Source organism: Chaetodon trifascialis, chromosome 20 (assembly GCF_039877785.1).
Source record: "Chaetodon trifascialis isolate fChaTrf1 chromosome 20, fChaTrf1.hap1, whole genome shotgun sequence".
NCBI classification, from domain to species: domain Eukaryota; kingdom Metazoa; phylum Chordata; class Actinopteri; order Chaetodontiformes; family Chaetodontidae; genus Chaetodon; species Chaetodon trifascialis.
Window position 1 is genome coordinate 23,895,017 of NC_092075.1, and position 22,122 is coordinate 23,917,138.

The window sequence follows — 22,122 nt, forward strand, 5'->3', positions numbered from 1 at the left end:
TGGTCACTGAGGGAGGCAGCTCCTGAAATGAATTCTGCATGAAACTTTAGACTTTGTTACCTGGTTTTGGTCTCTGTGGAGCTTTTTGCATCTCACACCTTATTTTTGTTGAATTCAGCATTTTCCCCTTTTGTAAATGCAGTTGCTGAAATATACAATAGAATTATGAGTCTTTTAAAAACATTGACACTGTAGTCACAGATGCTAGAAATTCAAAAATGGTTCTTGGATGTGAACATACTTTGTTATATTCACATATTTTTTAAAGCCAGGGTGTGGGTCATACTGCATGTTTCAAAGCCTGCAGGTCATTGACATCAAGCTGTTTTAATGTGGTCCGAAGAACATTTGAAGAGTAAATGAGTTATTAACTTGTTCCATACTCCTCCTTTGAATGCATGTGAATAAAAATGCTAACTATATGCATTTACTCTTATCCTCTAAACCCTTTGTATCATACATACAATGCCAAGTTTAATGGCCATCATGCATTACAGTAAAACTAAGGGGTGGCTGATAGACTGCTGATGAAAACTATAAAAAACAAAACAAAACAAAACAAAACAAAACAAAACAAAGCTTTAGATATGTTATTTCACATACTTTTATTCCAAATTTGCTTTCACCTTAGTGCTTATTCCTCATTTATGTCATGGATGTTGGTGTTCTCAAGCACATGTAGTAACATCATTTAATCAATCATCTGTTTCACAAAGTGGTGAACCTTGCCCCATCTTTGCTTGTGAATGAACAAACCTTTCAAGGATGCTTCTTCCATATCCAATCATGATAATATTGCCTTTCAACATGGAACCTATTTACCTGTGAAATGTCCCAAACTGGTGTTTTTTGAGCATTCCACAACATTCCCAATCTTTTGTTGCTCCTGTCTCAACTGTCTCAATTGTGTTGCTTGCATCAAATTCAGAATAAGCATGTTTTTACAAGAATCAATGAAGTTGATGAGGTAAAACAATAAATATATTGTCTTTGTACTATTTTCAGTTGAGTACGTGTCAAAAAGGATAAAGAAATCATCACGTTCTGTTTTATTTGTTTGACACAGCATCACAATTTTTTGGAGTCAAGGTTGTCTTTTGAACAGTCCATCTTTGTTAAACCTAAGCATTCTCAGGGAAAGTCTATCACTGTAATACAGGTTCAATATCAATAGTGGCATCCTGCTATGTAAGAGTATTGAGTATTCACTCATTGTAGATTATGCCTGCCCTGTGCAAATACACTTTAGTTTTCACTCTGTATGTTTTCTCAAACATTGTCTTCTCTGATGAACTGATAATAGAGCCGGGGATCTCGACACAACACCACAGATCATCTCAATCCTTATGAAACCACAGTGTCCAATAATCAAGCAACCAACAAAGGTAAGTTATTTAGAATATACAGTAGATGTGTAAGTACACCCTGCATTCAACACAAAGTTGAGTATCCTGATGTTGACTTGCGAGTTAATTAGCACTAGCTCCCCTGCACATGATGACTTAGATTTCTGTGCGAATGTATATTGTCTTCACTAAACAACCTTCCTTTAAAGAGTTAGTCTACGTAAATTAAAATAGACATTGCACAGTATTTTTTTTACTCCTTCTAGTTACATTTGAGTACCACAGGTGAAATGATTTTTCCATCTGCTGTGTTGTGGTGCAGGCACAGCACCAGGATTTCAGTTTTGGGTGGGCGACAATTACTTTGGGTGGGCCTCTTAATTACAAAAGTTAACACTGTTTCCAACTGGTAGTCTCACTCACAAAAATGACCAATATCATGCTGTGGAGGGCGACTAGTAAGTCTAGCTGATTATGGTTTATGTTCAAGATCTTTTTAAAAAACATTTTCAATGCCGTATCTTATTATTTCACTGCAACAGTTTGTATTTATTACAAGTGGCACACGCGGCTTGTTATCTATATTCTTGCTATGGATCAAGTGGATCAATACACCAATTCATTACGAAAACACATTTTAATACCTGTTAATTCATTTTTGTTTGATCTGACTGGATTACTCTTTAAATTGATTGCAAGGAAAGGGAGAAACAGAGCGATCAGAGTAGTGAGTGAGCTACAATGACTTTTAACTTTTTTACATTTTCTACAAGTTCTAGTTTTGATGGGAAATGCATTTGCAGGTATATAAAAAAGCAATGATATGATTTCCTAAATACACTGCTTCTACATAGTTGGAAAATGACATGTTACTGTATTCAACATAAAACAGAAGGCGAAAGCCTGACTAAAAACACATGAAATATCCTTCAACTGTAGCAGCCTGTGCCTACAGTCCCTTCTCAGTCACCACTTTTTGCCGAACAACCACCAGATTGTGACTTGCATGCGTGGGCGTAACATGACTGGGGTGACCAATGATGGCCCGCTGTGACTGGACTAGACCTCACGTGATAATAGCTACAAGAAGTGTTTTTTTTTTGTTTGTTTGTTTTAAATGGAAACATTTTTGTTTTAAGGGTTTTATTAAAATGCTGATTTTACTCTTTAAAACTAAATGTTAAGAAAATTCTCCAAGTCATTTAGGGTGGGCCAGTTGTAAAAGTGGGTGGGCCCAGGCCTGTCAGGTCCACCCCTAATGCCACGCCTGTTGTGGTGGGGACAGAGATCTCAGAGGCAATTCAGTATTTCAGCAAATGAAACATAAAGTGACTCCATGGCTAGGAACTATTTTGGAGCAATGACAGCATTTGTTCAAACACTAATAATTACACTCAAGCGACAAGTGACATTTAGTGGTCAATCATGACTCTCAGACAAAAGGTGTAACCACTTAGGGAGGAGGCTGAGCTTTATGGTTGGGCCAGCAAAGTTCAAACCTCTGACTTTCACACCAGAAACCACTGTTAGCATTCCAGCTCATGTTGGTTTCTTTTTGTAATGGCCATGGCTGTTCCCTAACCATAACTAGCACTCCCAACTCATAACATATAGCATACCTGTAAACACTGGAATTTGCATTTTCCAGCACCCCCATCTGGGCCGTCCCACCACCCTTACCATCACTGTCCACATACCCCTTACATTCAGACCAGGGTACACACAGTGACTCCTAAAATCACCACAAGGCAACCAATTGCTTTCATGTATCACAACATCAAGGACTGGGTTGACTAGTTCCTCCATCAAGTAAGAATCATAAATCTGGCTGAAAGTGAAATGCTGTGAACATAACAACATTAAGTGAAAACACTAAAGGGCAATGTATATTACTTGATTGATATGTATACACCCGCAACCCGGCCCCGGATAAGCGGAAGAGAATGGATGGATGGATGATATGTATACATCACCTACACATTTTACTTTAGTTACGATTTTGAGAGAAAACTACTGGAAAGTGAGACAATGAGTGAGAGGGTGAATCCAAAATTGGATGGGAGACATACTATAAATACAGTCATTAGCAGAGCATGTTTCTGCTCCTCATGGGCATGCTTGTGCTGGTAGATTTGTCAATTTTCCCTCCATGTGATATACAAAAATCTGTGTAGCATATTTTACAAAAAGCATGATGTTGACTGACAAACAGATCAGCCTCCTCCATTTGGTGATATACTTGCACAATTTTTTGAGCCTTTTTGGCAGGTATTCCATTCCTCTCATGTTCTTCCTTCTCCTCCTTCTTGTTTTATTGGCGGGTGGCATATGTATGTTAGTTACATATGTTACATCTCACGTGTACATTATGTTACAAAAGAAATCAACATTCAATTCAGGTGTCGCACTGGACACAAATCCCAATCTCCTGGATGAAAGTCCTGTGTTTGACTAATTCAAACAACCCAACCTCCTACATAGGTGGACTTTCCTCATGCTTTATGCCATGCCATTCGACAAAGTCAGGCTGGTTGATTAGAAATCTCAAGCTTAGACTTCCTAAAGCTGAACCAAACCTTAAAGTATAGGTTTGCATTTTTAAGTTTCTCTTAAATGCACAGTATGTAATTTCTGCTGCTAGGGGACTGAAAACAAAAAATGAAAACAAAAAACATAGGCCTCTACTTTCGACTCCACTGCCAGTGCGGCGCAGGCATGCCGCAAAGTCAGGCGGCGCAGACTTTGGTATTTTCGTGCACTATGCACCTCCTCCCCCTTCTCATCTCAGTCCCACCCAGCGGCGCAACTCGGAAAGAGAGAGGGGAGAAAGCGTGGAGAGGGTTTGACACAGCCGATTCAAATTTTCACCAAAACACTCCTCGCAGCTCCTCGCCTCACCTTTAAGAACGCTGCTGGCGAGGCGCATGGCAAGTTTCGAGGATGACTGAGACCGCACAGGAAAGTGTCAGACGCCCAAACTTCTCCCAGGAGGAGACTGACATCACTCATGTCTCATGACATCCGTTTGTATTACTTTGCACACCCGTTTGTATATACTGTTTATTTTTTTCTCAGTATATATATATATGTTGTTTTATATTCTGTTCTATATTTTGTGTTAGATTTTGTTTATATATATATTCTCAATATAAATATTTTGTTTTTATATTTGCTTTTTATATATATAGTTCTCTCTCTTTTCTTTCGTTTCTAATTTTATTCTAATTCTATTCTTGTAAGGAGCACTGCAATGATGATTTCTAAATATGAGGTCCTTAGATGGTAAATCCTCTGCCTCCTCCTCATCCTCCTCAAAGCAATGATGTACTCCATCTTTGTAGATAACATTAAGTATTACAATGATAACATTTGTATTTGGAATGAAATGACATGGGTAATAGCGGACAACGATCATCACTTACATTTTTTCCATTTGTCTGTCTCTTCCGTTTCTCGAGCGCTCTGAGTTTAGATGCAGTATATATGCTCTGTAGGATGCCACGGCTGTTTCTGGTTAGCACAGCGACGTTAATTGATTAGTTTGCATCCCAGTTTCACCTGTGTACCTTCGGTCAGGGTGAGTGACCATTAAGCATACCGAACGCACTTGTGATGTGGTCAGATGAGATACTGATCAAAATATAGGTCTGACTGTATGTGCTGACTCAGATAGTTGCACTGAATCGTGGCTGTTGCTAATTATTGATTGCAGTGTGCATTCGATGACTGACCGAGCACTGCTGAAAACACCGTTAAAACCACACTGCCGTCTTGTTGACGGCGTGATATATGGCGTCATCAACCACTTTTTCAGGTGATAGCCGTTATCACTTAGCAGCCACCCATCCAGAGGGGTGTCCCCCTGAAAGACTGTAGGGATGCTAGAATTCGCCAAGATTAACGAGTCATGTGCCGACCCGGGGAAAGTGGCATATACGTTTGTCACCAGGCAATTTGAGTCACAGATCACCAGACATCCCTGTTTCACCTGTGTACATTCGGTCAGGTTGAGTGACCACTATGCATGCCGAACGCACTTGCGATGTGGTCATGTGAGATACTGATCAAAATATATAAATTTAGGTCTGACTGTATGTGCTGACTCAGATAGTTGCATTGAATTGTGGCTGTTGCTAATTATTGATTGCATTGAAATGCCAGACACTGTGGAAACCTGCCTGTGAGGTATTGATGACGTGAGCGCACGACTCCGCCGATTTACGAAAATCCACTTTCCCAGCAGTGCGCTGCTGGCGCACAGAGTTGACCAGGTCTGGCCAGCTTTCAGTGCACTTTTACGCTGCCGGCGTGAACCGAAATGGACCGAAAATTCAAATGCGCCGGCTGATTATGCTGACACCTCCTCCTGGCGTGCCTCTGTGCGCCTCGGTTTACCAAAATACCAAGTGCGTTGTGCTCCTGCCTGCACTGCACGAAAATACCACTGCGCATGGTGCGCACCCTGCGATGCGTCGGCGGTGGAATCAAAAATAGAGTCCAATGTGTTTCCCTGGACATTGTTCCTTGCTAAGTTGCAATGGAGGGATACTAAGAAAAGCAAGGACTTTTGTACTTAAAAGACTGAAACTTTTCTTCATATTAACTTAAGATAAACCTTTCTTAAAATGTGGTTAAGTTCATTGGAAGTACAGAGAATATCAATATCATTTTTATTGTGTAATGGCTCATATGGGTCAGTTTTGAAGGCAATGACAAATTACTTAAATCATTCAATTTTGACACTTGGTTGGAAAGAAGATCTGTTTATGTTTCAATTTGTTCATATACAAATTTCCATCCTGTAAAAGAGATGTGTCAACTATTCTAAAACTATTCCTCTAATATGACAATGCCATTTCTCCATCAGAGGCCATGCCAATGGACACAGAGGTATATGAGAGTCCATATGCAGACCCAGATGAATTGAGGAGTTCCACAGTGGATCGCAACCAGCTGTTCTTGGAGGATGGAGAACTAGGCTCTGGGAACTTTGGTACAGTCATGAAGGGCATCTACAAGATGAGGAAGTATGCTAAATCATGTCACATTACATAACATCTGCACACACACACCTACACACCTCCACTTCAATTGCCCTGGATGTCATAATGCCATGATATATGGATTGACAGACATCTGCAGACTTTAATTTGGATATGGATTTGGACATTATTCTCCTCATCATAAATCATAGTCATTGACTTGTATTTTAAGTTGGGGGAGAAAACTGGCAAAAGATTAGTACACTAATTAAAATAGCACAACAGGGAAAAAGTACAATTACAATCTTTTAAGATGTAACTGGCACAATCTCCCAAGATTCTAAAATAAAAGATCTGAGTTCAAGAGATCCTAGTTTTCTTTTGAGAAATGTCTCCCTTCCTGAACTGATACTCAATTAGATTGCTTAGAAAAACATTCAACTTTATGTGGGACTAAGAAAGCACTGATTTTCATGCCCAACAGAAAGTCACAAACCTGACAAATACCCAAACTCTTTAAAACATTTTTGGGATCTTTTTCTATTTTCTCTAAGACAAATTCTGTTCAACTATCAAATTCCTAAACACACAGATCATATTCATCAGAACCAAGAAAAGAACCAACAGTGTTAAAGCTGCCAAACTTGATCACTTGTGTGATAAAACCATGAGCGTAACCAGTCATCCCTTCATTGATACAAATAGATTGTATTTAACTGGATTTGTTGGATTTAAATCAGCAACTAGTCTAGGATGTTGTAGGAATTAGATGACTTACTATTCCTGGGAATCAGTCTATGAATTGTAAAACTCTTTATGGCCCTTTGTCACTGAGGGGAGAAAGAGGATCAAAGGATATTCAGTGGGGGACACTGGATAGAGGGGGAAGGTGAAGGTACAATTCACTGTACCTGAGGAGTTTATGGTATAGTACAGTATAAACCCTAAAGAAACAGGATGAGTGAACTCCCCCAAATGGTCATTGCTCTTTGGATTTATGATTACCAGGTGTGTGTGTGTGATAATCAGTTGTCCTTTTCCTGCTAACAGTATAAAAGCCAAGACATTGTTGAGATCTGGAGAGAACACTCTGCATGAGTCTTCCCTCCATGCTACATGTATTAAAGAGACCTGATTCATCACACCGAGTCTATAATTCTTCAGAGAATTAGCAACTCTCAACAAGCAACAAGGAGAATTTCCCTTACAGATGTATAACCCTTTTTATTCACTTTATTAATTAAACATTTGTACCTGTGTATTATTTTCACTGCGGGGTGCTGCATGGCATATTGCATCTAGGCACTTACACATTTTCTTCCAGCAAATTCTGGCTCAAATGAGGCAGTGGTTGCTAGCACCAGCACTTCTGGTAAGTCCCTCAGATGCCACGGCAACTTCTGCTCTTCATGGCATGTTTGTGAAGATGAAATGTTAGCTGCTGGTGTTTGTGTTCTAATAGATTGTGACATAATGTCTAATTTAAGCACTTCAATATCGCTACAATCAATTTGACACCAGACTTCACCATCAACTAGCCAATGTCCAAGATACTGCCTGTAACAAAAAATAATGTATGCTTTAATTTAAGCTGTGCATTAAATAATGCTGAGGTCATGGATGTTAGAACTTGACTCAGGGACGAGGACTCAAAAGCAAAACTCTAAGCCAGCAGTAAGGTTTAACAAAGGGAGAAAATGATCAAACAAAAGGCACTCACAATGGAGGACAATAACACAAAACGCTCTCAAAGGAGGTTACAAAACACAACCAAAAGCGCTCTCTGAAGAGGAGCAAATATATAAACTCAAAGCACACAAATTCAATAAACTTGACCTGAAGATCTCGGAGCCTGACAGAACACATGCGATCATGACACAAGATAAACTGACACAAGAGAAAGGGAGACAAGGACTATTTATACATGAGGGAGGGGAACATAGGTGAGGCCAATCAGGGCCGGAGAGGCAATCACAGTGGAGAGAAAATCACACAAAGGGAGTCAAATTTCTGAAATGAAAGGGAAAAGGTGAGTACAAAATAAAACAGGAAGTGAATGACAAGACTAGACATGAGTGATTAAACTTGACATGAAAGTGCTCAACAGAATTAACACATTTTACGTGACATGACAATGGATATACCATCAAGAAAGTAATCATAACCAGTAAAGGATAGATTTACATTTTTTTTTCAGGTCAGTTTTAAAATAATACTCACATTCTAAAATATAAAGTGATTCGGGGACAAATTCCACAATCCCTGTTTATTTCAACAGTCTAAGTTCATCAAATCAGTTGGAGATCTTTCTTTTCAGTACAAAATCTCCTCTTTATATTTAAACAGTCAGTGTTTCTGTGCTGAGCTGTTGTGGGGGCATAGTAACATGAAGAGAGGATTTTGTACTAAAAAGACTAACTTTGGAAGACACTTAACTTCAGATAAGCCTCAGAATAAATATTTTCCAGTGAAAGGGAATTTTGGATTTGTCCACCATCACTTGCATTCATTGGAAGTGCACTATTCAAAGGTGCACTGTGAACAAAAGGAATGATTACAAAAACTGCAGAAACTGCACAAAACGACCTATTTCAATGTCACTTATTACTCACATGGCACTCACCATAGCACATAACCTTATGACCCCCTCAACCCATTTTTCAGTCCACTCCTATCTGGTTGTAGATGCAGGACACTGTTAGAAAATGGCACATTTCAGTATACATTTTGTCATCATAGTTCTGATATTCCATTGCCCGCAAAATCACAGGAATCTATCTAACTGGAGAAGAAAAACATTGCATTTAAAAAAACCAGCAGATGCCAGACAAACTCAAGTATAATGTGCCTAGCCTGGACTCTTCTGTTAGTCATTGTATGCTGTTGATCCTTGTTTCTGTTGTCTAAAAAAATGTGGCTTACTGTGCTTGAGCTAAAATATCTGCAAGGTGCATTTATTGTCAATAGAAATTAGGTGGTACAGTCATCTTAACATTAACCCTCCCTATATATTAGGACTGAGAAGCCAGTTGCAGTCAAAATCCTGAAGAATGATGATAACAACCCATCAGTACGTGAAGAAATGTTGCGAGAAGCCAATGTGATGCAGCAGCTGGACAATCCTTATATTGTCCGGATGATTGGTATCTGTGAAGCAGAGAACCTCATGCTGGTAATGGAGCTGGCTGAACTGGGACCGCTCAACAAGTTCCTGCAGAAAAACAAGTATGTATTACAACCCTATTTCCAAAAAAGTTAGGATGCCGTGTAAAACGGAAATAGTAAACAGAATGTGATGATTTGCAAAAACATTGAAACCTCATATTTAATTAAAAACAGCACAAAGAAGATGCCAGCAACATGTCAAAAAAGATCTCAGTTGCCAGTTGACCGAATTAATTGTGAGATGTTTTAGTAATTCATAACTTTTCCAGTCTTTTGTTGCCACTGACCAAACTTTTTTGAAATGTGCTGCTGACCTCACATTCTAAATGAGGATATCATTTTCAAAAAAGAATGAAATTTCTCTGTTTCAGCATTTCATATGTCGTCTTTGTGCTATTTTAAATTAAATATGGGGTTTCCATGTTTTGCAAATCATAAGATTCAGTTTTTAATTTCTGTTTTACTCCATCTTTTTCTTGAATGGGGTTGTACAACTGGTTCCTGACATTACTTATTGCTAATTACTACTAAGCATATGATGCAAATGCAGAGATTTGTTCATGACTTTCAGGACATGACTTGAAACACTGTTGAATCCACACATTAAAAATGCTGTAAGTAAAGGGTTATATCCATTGACAGTCTTGGAGAGCTTAATTAATGTTACACAAGATACTGTTTCAATTCAATTCAATTTTATTTGTATAGCGCACAACAAAACAACACAACAAAAGTTGTCTCAGGTCACTTTCCATATAGAGCTGGTACAGGCCAAGCTCTTTTATCTATAGAGACCCAACAATTCCCTCATAAGCAAGCACTTGGCGACAGTGGCGAGGAAAAACTTCCTTTTAACAGGCAGAAACCTTAGCCAGAACCAGGCTCTGGGTGGGCGGCCATCTGCCTCGACCAGTTGGGTCAGAGAGGGAGAGCAAGAGAGAGAGAGTGAGACAGACAGAAATGCAGTCAGAGAGCGAGAGAGAGAGAGAGAGAGAGAGAGAGAGAGAGAGAGAGACAGACAGACAGACAGACAGACAGACAGACAGACAGACAGACAGACAGACAGACAGGAATGCAGTCAGAGAGAGAGAGAGACAGACAGACATGCAGTCACAGTAACAGTGACAGTGGATGTAATAACAGTAGTAGCAGTTGTAGTGGATGTCAGGCAGGGCCAAGGCAGGACACATAGCTGTAATCCACAATCCAGATTCAGCCACCGTTCATGGGAACCTGCGAGATGACAGAGCACAGAGACTCCGGGGAAGGAGCTAAGTTAGTAACACGCTGTGGTAGGACATGAAAGCGTGCAGATGGAGAGGGAGAGAAAGACAGAGGAGCTCGGTGTATCTTTGGAAGTCCCCCGACAGTCTAATCCTATAGCAGCATAACTAGGGGCTGGTCCAGGACAAACCTGAGCCAGCCCTAACTATAAGCTTTATCAAAAAGGAAAGTTTTAAGCCTACTTTTAAATGTAGAGACAGTGTCTGCCTCCCGGACAAAGTCCTTGAAGTTTGTTTTACATGGGAATGAAAAGGACATGAAAGGACATGTCCTGGTCAAAGATAATTCCCAGATTCTTTACAGTGGTGCTGGAGGTCAGCGCAATGCCATCCATAACTGCTATGTCATCAGAAAGTGAGTTTCTAAGATGTTTAGGGTCTACTACTATAACTTCAGTTTCGTCTGAGTTTAGCATCAGAAAATTGCAGGTCATCCTGGTCTTTATGTCCTGAAGACATGCTTGTAGTCTAGTTAACTGACTGGTTTCTTCTGGCTTCACTGATAAATATAGCTGGGTTTCATCTGCATAGCAATGAAAATTTATTGAGTGCTTCCTAATAATCTTACCTAAAGGAAGCATGATGATGATAGGATAGATCTTTTTTGGTTTGATCTTTTTTACTGGGTTTGCAGAGGTCATCTGTGTTTACATCAGCAATGCTGGCTCTAATTGAAATCATTTTGTTATTGAAGAACAACACAAGTTCCTATCATCATCATCATCATCATCATCCACAATCCAGGTTCAGCCACTATCCACAAGGACATGAAAGCATGCAGATGGCGAGCGAGAGAAGAGCAGAGGAGCTTGGTGTATCTTTGGAAGTCCCCCAACAGCCTAATCCTATGGCAGCATAACTAAGAGCTGGTTCAAGGCAAGCCTGAGCCGGGAAGGAAAGTTTTAAGCCTACTTTTAAGTGTAGAGACTGGAAAGACTGGAAGATGCTTCCACAGGAGAGGAACTTAATAGCTAAAGGCTCTGGCTCCCATTCTGCTTCTGGAGACTTTGGGAACCATAAGTAAGCATGCATTCTGGGAATGCAGTGGTCTAGTAGGGTAATAAGGTACTATGACTTCTAAGGTACTATGATAAGATGGTGTCTGACCATTTATGGCTTTGTAAGTAAGGAGAAGGATTTTAAATTCTATTCTATTCTCTTCTAATTTTACTGGGAGCCAGTGCAGAGTGGCTGATATCAACTGCTATACATGTGTTGCATTCAGGGACCACTCGGAAGAACACGTTAGTTTACTATTTTATATTATTTTCTTTATTGCTGAAAAAAGTAACTGTTCTTTTGTATTTATGATGGGCCATATGCAGCCAGGAGACTGGAGGTTCCTCACCTCTGTCTTACAGGTGCAGGTCAAGTGCAATGGTAACTTTGAATAACCTGTAGTGGGTCTCTCTACATTTATTAGATCTGTGATAGACTGACTACCTGTCCATGTTGAACGGAGCCCTCCACAGGTCAACAGTAGAGTCAGCAGTGACAAAAATACAGTCCATGAGAAAATCACAGAAATAGATTTTTAAAGAAAGTTTTATCGTAGTTTTTGTTCAGTTTAACATTTCAGCTATGATCAAATGTATACTATTATATTATTATTTACAAATCAACGTTCATACCATTGAGGTGCCCTTACAGTTTAAATAATTTGAATTTAATTTGAATTTCATACTTAAAATAAATGATTGATCATCTACAGGCAAACAACCCTAAAGAACATTACAGAGCTGGTCCACCAAGTGTCTATGGGTATGAAGTACCTGGAGGAGCATAACTTTGTCCACAGGGACCTTGCTGCCAGGAACGTGCTTCTGGTCACTCAGCACTACGCCAAGATCAGTGACTTTGGGCTGTCTAAAGCTGTTGCTGAGGAACAAAACTACTACAAGGTAACTGCTGACAGGAACAAACAGTCATGGATACATCCTATTGGTTGTAGCTCAGCATGAAGTTCATCCAACAACGTTCATCTCGCTCCTGGTGATCAAAACTGAAATTATTAAAGCAAGTTGCTGATAATCAGAACATGAAACTAGACTGTTAAGTTGTTGCTTCCCAGTGTTCCTCCATATTTTCCTCTCTCAGATAGATAGATAGATAGATAGATAGATAGATAGATAGATAGATAGATAGATAGATAGATAGATAGATAGATAGATAGATAGATAGATAGATAGATAGATAGATATGAGAATGAGAGTGGAGAGAAAGAGACAAAATACAGGGGACACTGTGAAGCACTGATGAGTTCCATGTTCTGATTATCAGCAACTTGCTCTTTGTGCTATCTAAAATTAAATATGGGGTTTCAGTGTTTTGCAAAAAAAAACAAACAAAAAAAAATATATATATATAGATAGATAGATAGATAGATAGATAGAGAGAGAGAGAGAGAGAGAGAGAGAGAGAGCAAAATTTCCCCCCCAAACAGTCGCTGGTAGGGGAAACTAACAAAAAACAAACTGCACTCAACACGAAATGGGTCCCTTGGGGTCTAAAAGGTGATGGGGAATAACTTATTCGCAAACACCTGCTAATCAAAATGATAGAAGAACAAAAGAAATGAGCCCGAAAACCAAAAATTGGGAGTCACTAAAAAGGGGGGAGTGAAGTGTGTGTGTGTGTGTGTGTGTGTGTGTGTGTGTGTGTGTGTGTGTGTGTGTGTGTGTGTGTGTGTGTGTATGTGTATGTGTGTGTGTGTGTGTGTGTGTGTGTGTGTGTGTGTGTGTGTGTGTGTGTACAGTACCAGTCAAAAGTTTGGATACACCTCCTCATTCAATGTTTTTTCCTTATTTTTTTTATTTTCTAAATTGTAGATTAATACTGAAGACATCCAAACTATGTAGGAACACATATGGAATTATGTAGTAAACAAAAAAACAACAAACAAACCAGAATATGCTTTATATTCCAGATTCTTCAAAGTAGCCACCATTTGCTTTGATGACAGCTTTGCAGCTTTCCTCTTGGCATTCTTACTAAAACACTGAAACCCTCTCTCTAAAACACTGAAACCCCATATTTAATTGAAAATAGCACAAAAACAACATGATTAATGTTGAAACTGAGAAATTTTATTGTCAAAAATTATAACCTCATTTAGAATTTCATGTCAGCAACGTTATTCAAAAAATTGAGACAAGGTCACTCTGTCGCGTCACCTCTTCTTTTAACCAACACTGTAGGTCTTTGGGAATTGAGGAGACCAACTGCTGTAATTTTGAGGGTGGGATTTCCCATTCTTGCTTGATGTACAATTTCAGCTACTCAACAGTTCAGAGTGGTCTGTGCAGAACATTTTCATTGGTTACAAGTTAGGACTGTAGCATGCCAGTGTAGCACCCAACGGCTCTTACTATTGAGCCGTGCTGTTGTAATACATGCAAAATGTGGTTTGGCACTATCTTGCTGAAATAAGCAAGGCCTTCCCTGAAAAAGATGTTGTCTACTTGGCAGCATGTTGTTCCAAAACCTGTATATATCATTCAGCATTAATGGTGCTTTCACAAATGTGCAGGTTACCTATGACGTGCACTAATGCACCCCCATACCATCATGGATACCTTTTGAATGGTGCGCTTATAACAAGCTGGATGGTCCCTCTCCTCTTTAGCCCGCAGGACGCAGCATCCATGACTTTCAAAAACAATTTCAAATTTTGAATCCCTTCACATACTCACAGACTCAGCCTCTCTGGGATGCTCTTTTTACACCCAATCATGTCACTAACCTGTTACCAGTTAATCTAATTCACTGCGAGATGCTCCCACCAGGTGTTTTCTTTCAGCATTTCACAACTTTTCCAGTCTTTTGTTACGACTTTTCTGAAATGTGTTGTTGGTATCAAATTCTACATGAGCATCTAATTTTCAAAAACAATGAAATTTCTCATTTTCTATTTTGATATGTTGTTTTTTGTTCTATTTTCAATTAAATATGGGGTTTCATTTTTTTTGCATTCTTTCAGTCATTTCTATCTTGGAAACAGGGTTGTATATTCGACATTACCTGTATGGGTATGGTATCTGTAATATATTAATGAAGTGCTTTATTGATCCCCTAAAGGATTTTGCTAAAAGTGTTACAAGTAAATAATTACATGCAAAGCCTTACAATTAATGCAATATTAACAATAACCTGCTTACTTTTGTATCTGAATTTTTATAAGCATATAGTAATCATCCAGCAGACAATCAGAGTTAGTTACTTGCCATTGTTCGTCAACCAAGAAAAAAAAAAGAAAGGAAATTACATGCATCAGAATAACTACAATCCCCTCAGTGTTGTGAGGCAGACTGCAATCGGAGGATGGCTAACATAACTTGAAATGACACCCACTGATGTTTTGTATGTGTCTCATCCTACAGGCAAAGGGTCACGGGAAGTGGCCAGTGAAATGGTACGCTCCTGAATGTATAAACTACTTCAAATTCTCATCCAAAAGTGACGTGTGGAGCTTTGGGGTGCTCATGTGGGAAGCTTACTCCTATGGCCAGAAACCATACAAGGTATAAGCAATCTCTAACCAATCAGAGGCATGATGACACTTCACAGATTAAGCCAAGTATTTCATTTAAGCAATATCTTATTGGAGCAGTGGCAGGTTGGAAGCAAAGACCAGATTTCAGTGTTGAGGGACATGCTACTCTGACTGTAATGACTATCAGAATCAGAATCAGGATCAGAATTCTTTTATTGATCCCCGAGGGGAAATTGCCTCCATGACCTAGACCCTATCTTTTTTAAACTTTTTGTACCCAAGGCACACCAAAAGGCAAATGTCAAAGCAAACCCGTATTCATATCTGTGCAAAACAGCCTCTATAACATGTGCTATCTTTAGTCTCATCACTCATCACAAACAATTGTTTTTATTTACTGTTGCCAAATAAAATCTGAAGCTATATAAAACTATATTACGAATGAAATATATATTAACAAAATAATTCAAAAATTCATTTGAAACTTTGTAAACTAATCAAAGTAGTACCACCCATTTAAACCAGACAGGTCACAAAATTAAAAACAAGGCTTATTCCTCTTCCTGAGACAGACTCAAGAGGAAGGCACACTGTTCGGTAACCACTGCCCAAGACAATATGCATCAGAAGTGAAAGCTGCCACAGATTCTTTTTTTTTTTTTTAACAGCAGTTTCACAGTTTCATATACATAAGGGGTAGACCAAAACACTTCACATATGTTTTTGAATTCGTGTTTTACTTACATGTTGATGTATTGCATTTTGTGCTATTTTGTAAAGCATTCAGCTCATTTAAACAACTTCTAGTAGACTCTAATCTGTTCTGCAAATTTTAATGACCTCTTAATTGCATATGTCACGATCCTCCTAGGGTTTAAAGGTTATATAATGAGCACCCTTTCAAAGAGTAATGCAAAAAGAAAAAACCCTCCATATGTTGTATGAAGTTCCAGAGAAACTATTTTGTATCAACCTTTTCCTTTCATAGGTGCTAAGCAGTATCTGCCTGATTGTGTCACCTTTAATCTGAACATATCACTGTTCATAGGGAATGAAAGGAAATGATGTCATGCAGATGATTGAAAGTGGAAAGCGTATGGATGCCCCAATGAACTGTCCACCAGAGATGTATGACCTGATGAGGACCTGCTGGACATACAAGTAAGTCACGAGTTGTCTCTAAGTAATCACAATGTAATGGTTGGATCAACAAGACTGTCTTACACCAAATGGAAATAATAAGGGCACTGTATGTAAGGAGACCTCATTTTTGTTAACTACTTGCTGCTATCTTGTCTTACAGGGCAGACGAAAGGCCTGGATTTAATGTTGTTGAGCCAAGACTACGAGAATATTATTACGACATTGCACAGTAATTCTTCACATGGATGCTATGAGACTATGCACACTATTGGCTGATGAGAAAAAAATTGCATTTACTCATAATGACTGGAGATGGTTATGAATTATATATGCTACTGTAAAATACTGACTTCAAATGGAGAATTTATCTTACTTTTAAACATAAACCACAGTCATGCAAATGACATTTTTATTACATTTCTTGTTCCTCCTTAATCTAAACAACATGAAAGCTGTAATACAAATCCAGTTTATTCTATGAACAAACATTCATGTTAGAACTAACTTATTCTTTTTGCAGAAGGGTTTCATACATTTTTTAAGTGCGTTCATGTGTAATAGTTGCACCATTGCAGTGTCATTAAAGTAAAACTAAAAAAAACATCCTGTTCATTGTTTATCCAAACAACATCATCAGTTGCAAGATGACAAGAAATAACTCTGGAAAGAAATATACCCAAAGAAGTCACATGGTCAGCATATGACCTGAGATGTAAAAGTCACATGACTACTGAAAAGTGTGCCTAATGTAATTTTGGATCTGACTTCCAGCATTTAGTTGCCTTCCTCAAGTAAAGCTGAGCTCCGACAAAAATCGGTGGCAGATAGTTGTTTGACTTGACGATGTTAAGCTGTAAAACGCCAAAGGGCATTGATGACAGTCTTTGCCAAGTTCTGATGCCATTTCAATGTTAGTTGCTCTTACATTTAAGCATGTATATCAAAACAAAACACGATAGTGCTTCACAACACTCCTTCCAAGCTTCACTCCAAAGGATCCAAAATAACTGATGAACAAACTCCATCCAGGGGCAAATATGCAATGGCAACAAACACATTGAGCTCTAATTTTGACTCCGCTGCCGGCGTGGCGCAGGCTGCACACCCTGCGCAGTGGTATTTTCGTGCAGTGCAGGCAGGGGCACGGCGCACTTGGCATCTTGGTAAACCGAGGCATACAGAGGGGCACCAGGATGGGCTTTGCGGTACAGCAGGGGGAGGTGTCGGCATAATCAGCCGGCGCATTTGGATTTTCGTCCCATTTCGGTCTGCGCCGGTGGCGCAAAAGTGCGCTGAAAGCTCGCCACCCCAGACTGGGTCAACTCTGTGCGCCAGCAGCGCACCGCCGGGCAAGTGGATTTTCATAAACCGGCAGAGTCATGTGCTCACATCACCAATACCTCACAGGCAGGTTTCCACAGTGTCTGGCATTTCACTGCGATCATTAATTAGCAACAGCCACGATTCAATGCAACTATCTGAGTCAGCACATACAGTCAGACCTAAATTTATATATTTTGATCAGTATCTCACATGACCACATCACAAGCGCATTCAGCATGCGTAATGGTCACTCAACCTGACCGAATGTACACAGGTGAAACAGGGATGTCTGGTGATCTGTGACTCAAATTGCCTGGTGACAAACGTGTATGCCACTTTCCCCGGGTTTGCACATGACTCGTTCATCCTGGCAAATTCTAGCATCCCTACAGTCTTTCAGGGGGACACCCCTCTGGATGGGTGGCTGCTAGGTAATAACGGCTATCCACTGAAAAGGTGGTTGATGACACCATATATCACGCCTTCAACAAGACGGCAGCGTGGTTTTCACAGTGTTTTCAGCAGTGCTCGGTCAGTCATCCAACGCACACTGCGATCAATAATTAGCAACAGCCATGATTCAATGCAGCTATCTGAGTCAGCACATAGAGTCAGACCTAAATTTCTATATTTTGAATAGTATCTCATCTGACCACATCACAAGCACGTTCGGCACACGTAATGATCACTCACCCTGACCGAATGTACACAGGTGAAACAGGGATACGAACTAATCAATTAACGTCGCTGTGCCAATCAGAAACAGCCATGGCATCCTACAGAGCATATATACTGCATCTATCTCAGAGCACTCGAGAGACAGAGAGAGACAGACAAATGGAAAAAACGTAAGTGATGATCGTTGTCTGCTATTACCCACGTCATTTCATTCCAAATACAAATGTAATTATAGTAATGCTTAACGTTATCTGCAAAGATGGAGTACATCATTGCTTTGAGGAGGAGGAGGAGGAGGCCGAGGATTTACCATCTAAGTACCTCATATTTAGACATGAGTGACGTCAGTCTCCTCCTGGGAGAAGTTTGGGCATCGGACACTTTCCTGCGTTGGCTTAGTCATCCTCAAAACTTGCCATTCGCCTCGCCAGCGGCGTTTTTAAAGGTGAGGCGAGGAGCTGGTGTAATTGGTGGAAATTTCACTCGTCAAACCCACTCCACGCCTTCTCCCCTCCTTCTTTCCGAGTTGCGCCGCTGGGTGGGACTGAGATGAGAAGGGGGAGGAGATGCACCAGCGGTGCAGTGCACGAAAATACCAAAGTCTGCGCCGCCACGCCCCATCAGCGAAGCGGACCCCACTTTGCGCCGTGCCTGCGGCGGAGTCGAAAATAGAGCCCATTGAGAGGATTTTTCTGACACAGTGGCACTAGGAATCCAATATTTTTGCCATAGTCTGGATAACAGGTTTGCAACCACCATGACCCACCTCTTCATGAGCATGTCAAAGAATTAGATCAGAAATATGAAAATCTTAGGCCGGTATAATAGGATGTTTCATCTCTTCTACCACTGCTGCTTTACTAAGTCGCCCACCAACTCTTAATACTGTATATTATTTGATGATATTCAGTATTAGTACATTCACTTCATGCCTTTTCACTGAATTGTGATTTCATCTGATAATCTCTTGTCTGGATTATGCAGATTATCTCCATCTCAGCATTAGCCAGTTCTTCAACTGTGAGGCCATTTTTTTTTTTATTTCTCCTGTTATGGCAGATGTCTCTGATGGATGTTATCTGGAGGAGTCCTCCAGGAGGATGCTGAGCAAGAACAACACTTGCTTGTTCCCTCTTTCTGATATGATACAGAAGCAGCCTAATGCTACTGCCCTTTTTAAAAGAGTGCAGAATAAGGAACAACTGATTGTAGTGGAGGGGTAATTCCACCGTTGTGTAGGGGTAAATACAATGTCCTTACCGTAGATGATTGGATGATGACATGTCCCCACCGCCCATTATGATTAGTCTCTGTATTCACAACTATATGTATGTTTGTGCCTATCCTGCTGCATGAATTTACCACAATAAACTTGTCTGAGATGTGGTGAGGTGGGCTTTAGGACGTCTTTCTATCACAGTAGCTGCTTGAAGTTTATTGTATAAGCTCAACCTTCTTACCAGTCCAAGCATGAACCCTCCCTCCCCAGATCTATCAGGATGGGTGAGATGCCCCTACTTTACGGTAAGTCACATACACATAAAAGAACCTGAGACATCAATTTTGTATTATTTGACTTTTTCTTCTGGAGAATTTGTATTCCTTTTCAGGTTCAGTGGAATCCCAAATATATATGGTATATATATATAATTAAAAGATTTTTTTTCTCAATTTTTTCCCTTTAGCAATTTCAGTATTTCCTTATAGTCGCTGTTCACTTCAAAACATAAAATCACACAATACAGACCAACCCAAATATTACCACCTCAGTTCAATTTCAAATCAGAACCAGTTGAACATCAACAACAACTTTCCCTCTCACAACAGTCTTTGAAACATCTTTAAGCTTCCCTTTCGCTCAATAATTCAATTCAATTCAATTCAATTCAATTTTATTTGTATAGCGCCAAATCACAACAGAAGTTGTCTCAGGACACTTTCCATATAGAGCTGGTACAGACCAAGCTCTTTTATCTACAAAGAAACCAACAGTTCCCCCATGAGCAAGCACTTGGCGACAGTGGCGAGGAAAAACTTCCTTTTAACAGGCAGAAACCTTGAGCAGAACCAGACTCTGGGTGGGCGGCCATCTGCCTCGACCGGTTGGGTGAGAGAGGAAGAGCAAGAGAGGGTGGTGAGTGAGACAGACAGACAGACAGACAGACAGACAGACAGACAGACAGACAGACAGACAGACATGCAGGCAGGGCCAAGGCAGGAGACGCAGCTGAAATCCACAATCCAGATTCAGCCACTGTCCATGGGAACCTGCAAGACGACAAAGCACAGAGACTCGTGGTAGGACATGAGAGCGGGAGAGGGACAGAAGGACAGAGGAGCTCGGTGTATCTTTGGATGTCCCCCGACAGTCTAATCCTATAGCATCATAACTAGGGGCTGGTCCAGGACAAGCCTGAGCCAGCCCTAACTATAAGCTTTATCAAAAAGGAAAGTTTTAAGCCTACTCTTAAATGTAGAGACAGTGTCTGCCTCCCGGACAAAGACTGGAAGATGGTTCCACAGGAGAGGAGCTTGATAGCTAAATGCTCTGACTCCTGTTCTGCTTTTTGAGACTTTAGGAACCATAAGTAGACCTGCATTCTGGGAACGCAGTGTTCGAGTAGGGCAATAAGGTACTATGAGCTCTTTAAGATAAGAAGGTGCCTGGCCATTTATGGCTTTGTAAGTGAGGAGGAGAATTTTAAACTCTATTCTAAACTTTACAGGGAGCCAGTGCAAAGTGGCGAGTATTGGAGAAATATGATCTCGCTTCCTGGTTTTTGTCAGAACACGTGCTGCAGCGTTCTGGAGCAACTGGAGAATATTCAGCAACGAATTTGGGCAGCCTGATAGTAAGGAATTGCAATAATCCAGCCTGGAAGTTACGAATGCATGGACTAGTTTTTCTGCATCATTTTGAGACAAAATATACCTGATTTTTGCGATATTACATAGGTGAAAAAAGGCAGTCCTTGAAATTTGTTTAACATGGGAGTGAAAGGACATGTCTTGGTCAAAGATGACTCCCAGATTCTTTACAGTGGTGCTGGAGGCCAGCGCAATGCCATCCATAGCTGCTATGTCATCAGAAAGTGACTTTCTAAGATGTTTAGGGCCTACTACTATAACTTCAGTTTTGTCCGAGTTTAGCATCAGAAAATTGCAGGTCATCCAGGTCTTTATGTCATGAAGACATGCTTGTAGTCTAGTTAACTGACTGTTTTCTTCCGGCTTCATTGATAAATATAGCTGGGTATCATCTGCATAGCAATGAAAATTTATTGAGTGCTTCCTGATAATCTTACCTAAAGGAAGCATATATAAGGTGAATAGAATTGGTCCAAGCACAGAACCCTGCGGAACTCCATAGCTGACTTTAGTGAGCACAGAGGAGTCATCATTAACGCATACAAACTGAGAGCGATCTGACAGGTAGGATTTAAACCAGCTTAGCGCAGTTCCCTTAATGCCAATGAAGTGTTCCAGTGTCTGCAATAGGATGCCATGGTCAATGGTGTCAAATGCAGCACTAAGATCCAATAAGACTAGTACAGAGACAAATCCTTTATCAGATGCAATTAGAAGGTCATTTGTAACTTTAACCAGTGCTGTCTCTGTGCTATGATGCACTCTAAATCCTGACTGGAAATCCTCGAATAAACTATTATTGTTTAGAAAGTCGCACAGCTGATTGGCAACTGCTTTCTCAA

General features: G+C 40.1%; 1 protein-coding gene across 4 annotated transcripts in view; it reads left to right on the plus strand.

Annotated features, from left to right (window-relative positions):
• The window catches only part of syk (spleen tyrosine kinase), an 88,912-nt gene extending 69,113 nt beyond the window's left edge, over positions 1-19,799 (plus strand). For all 4 annotated transcript variants that reach the window (XM_070988487.1, XM_070988488.1, XM_070988489.1 and 1 more), the window contains 7 exons: positions 1,304-1,385; positions 6,214-6,373; positions 9,344-9,553; positions 12,488-12,677; positions 15,156-15,296; positions 16,317-16,429; positions 16,572-19,799. In XM_070988487.1, the coding sequence (XP_070844588.1) occupies positions 1,304-1,385; positions 6,214-6,373; positions 9,344-9,553; positions 12,488-12,677; positions 15,156-15,296; positions 16,317-16,429; positions 16,572-16,644 (969 nt within the window). In that variant the 3' untranslated portion in view covers positions 16,645-19,799. The remainder of the gene's footprint in view (positions 1-1,303; positions 1,386-6,213; positions 6,374-9,343; positions 9,554-12,487; positions 12,678-15,155; positions 15,297-16,316; positions 16,430-16,571) is intronic.
• The last annotated feature ends 2,323 nt before the right edge of the window (positions 19,800-22,122 follow it).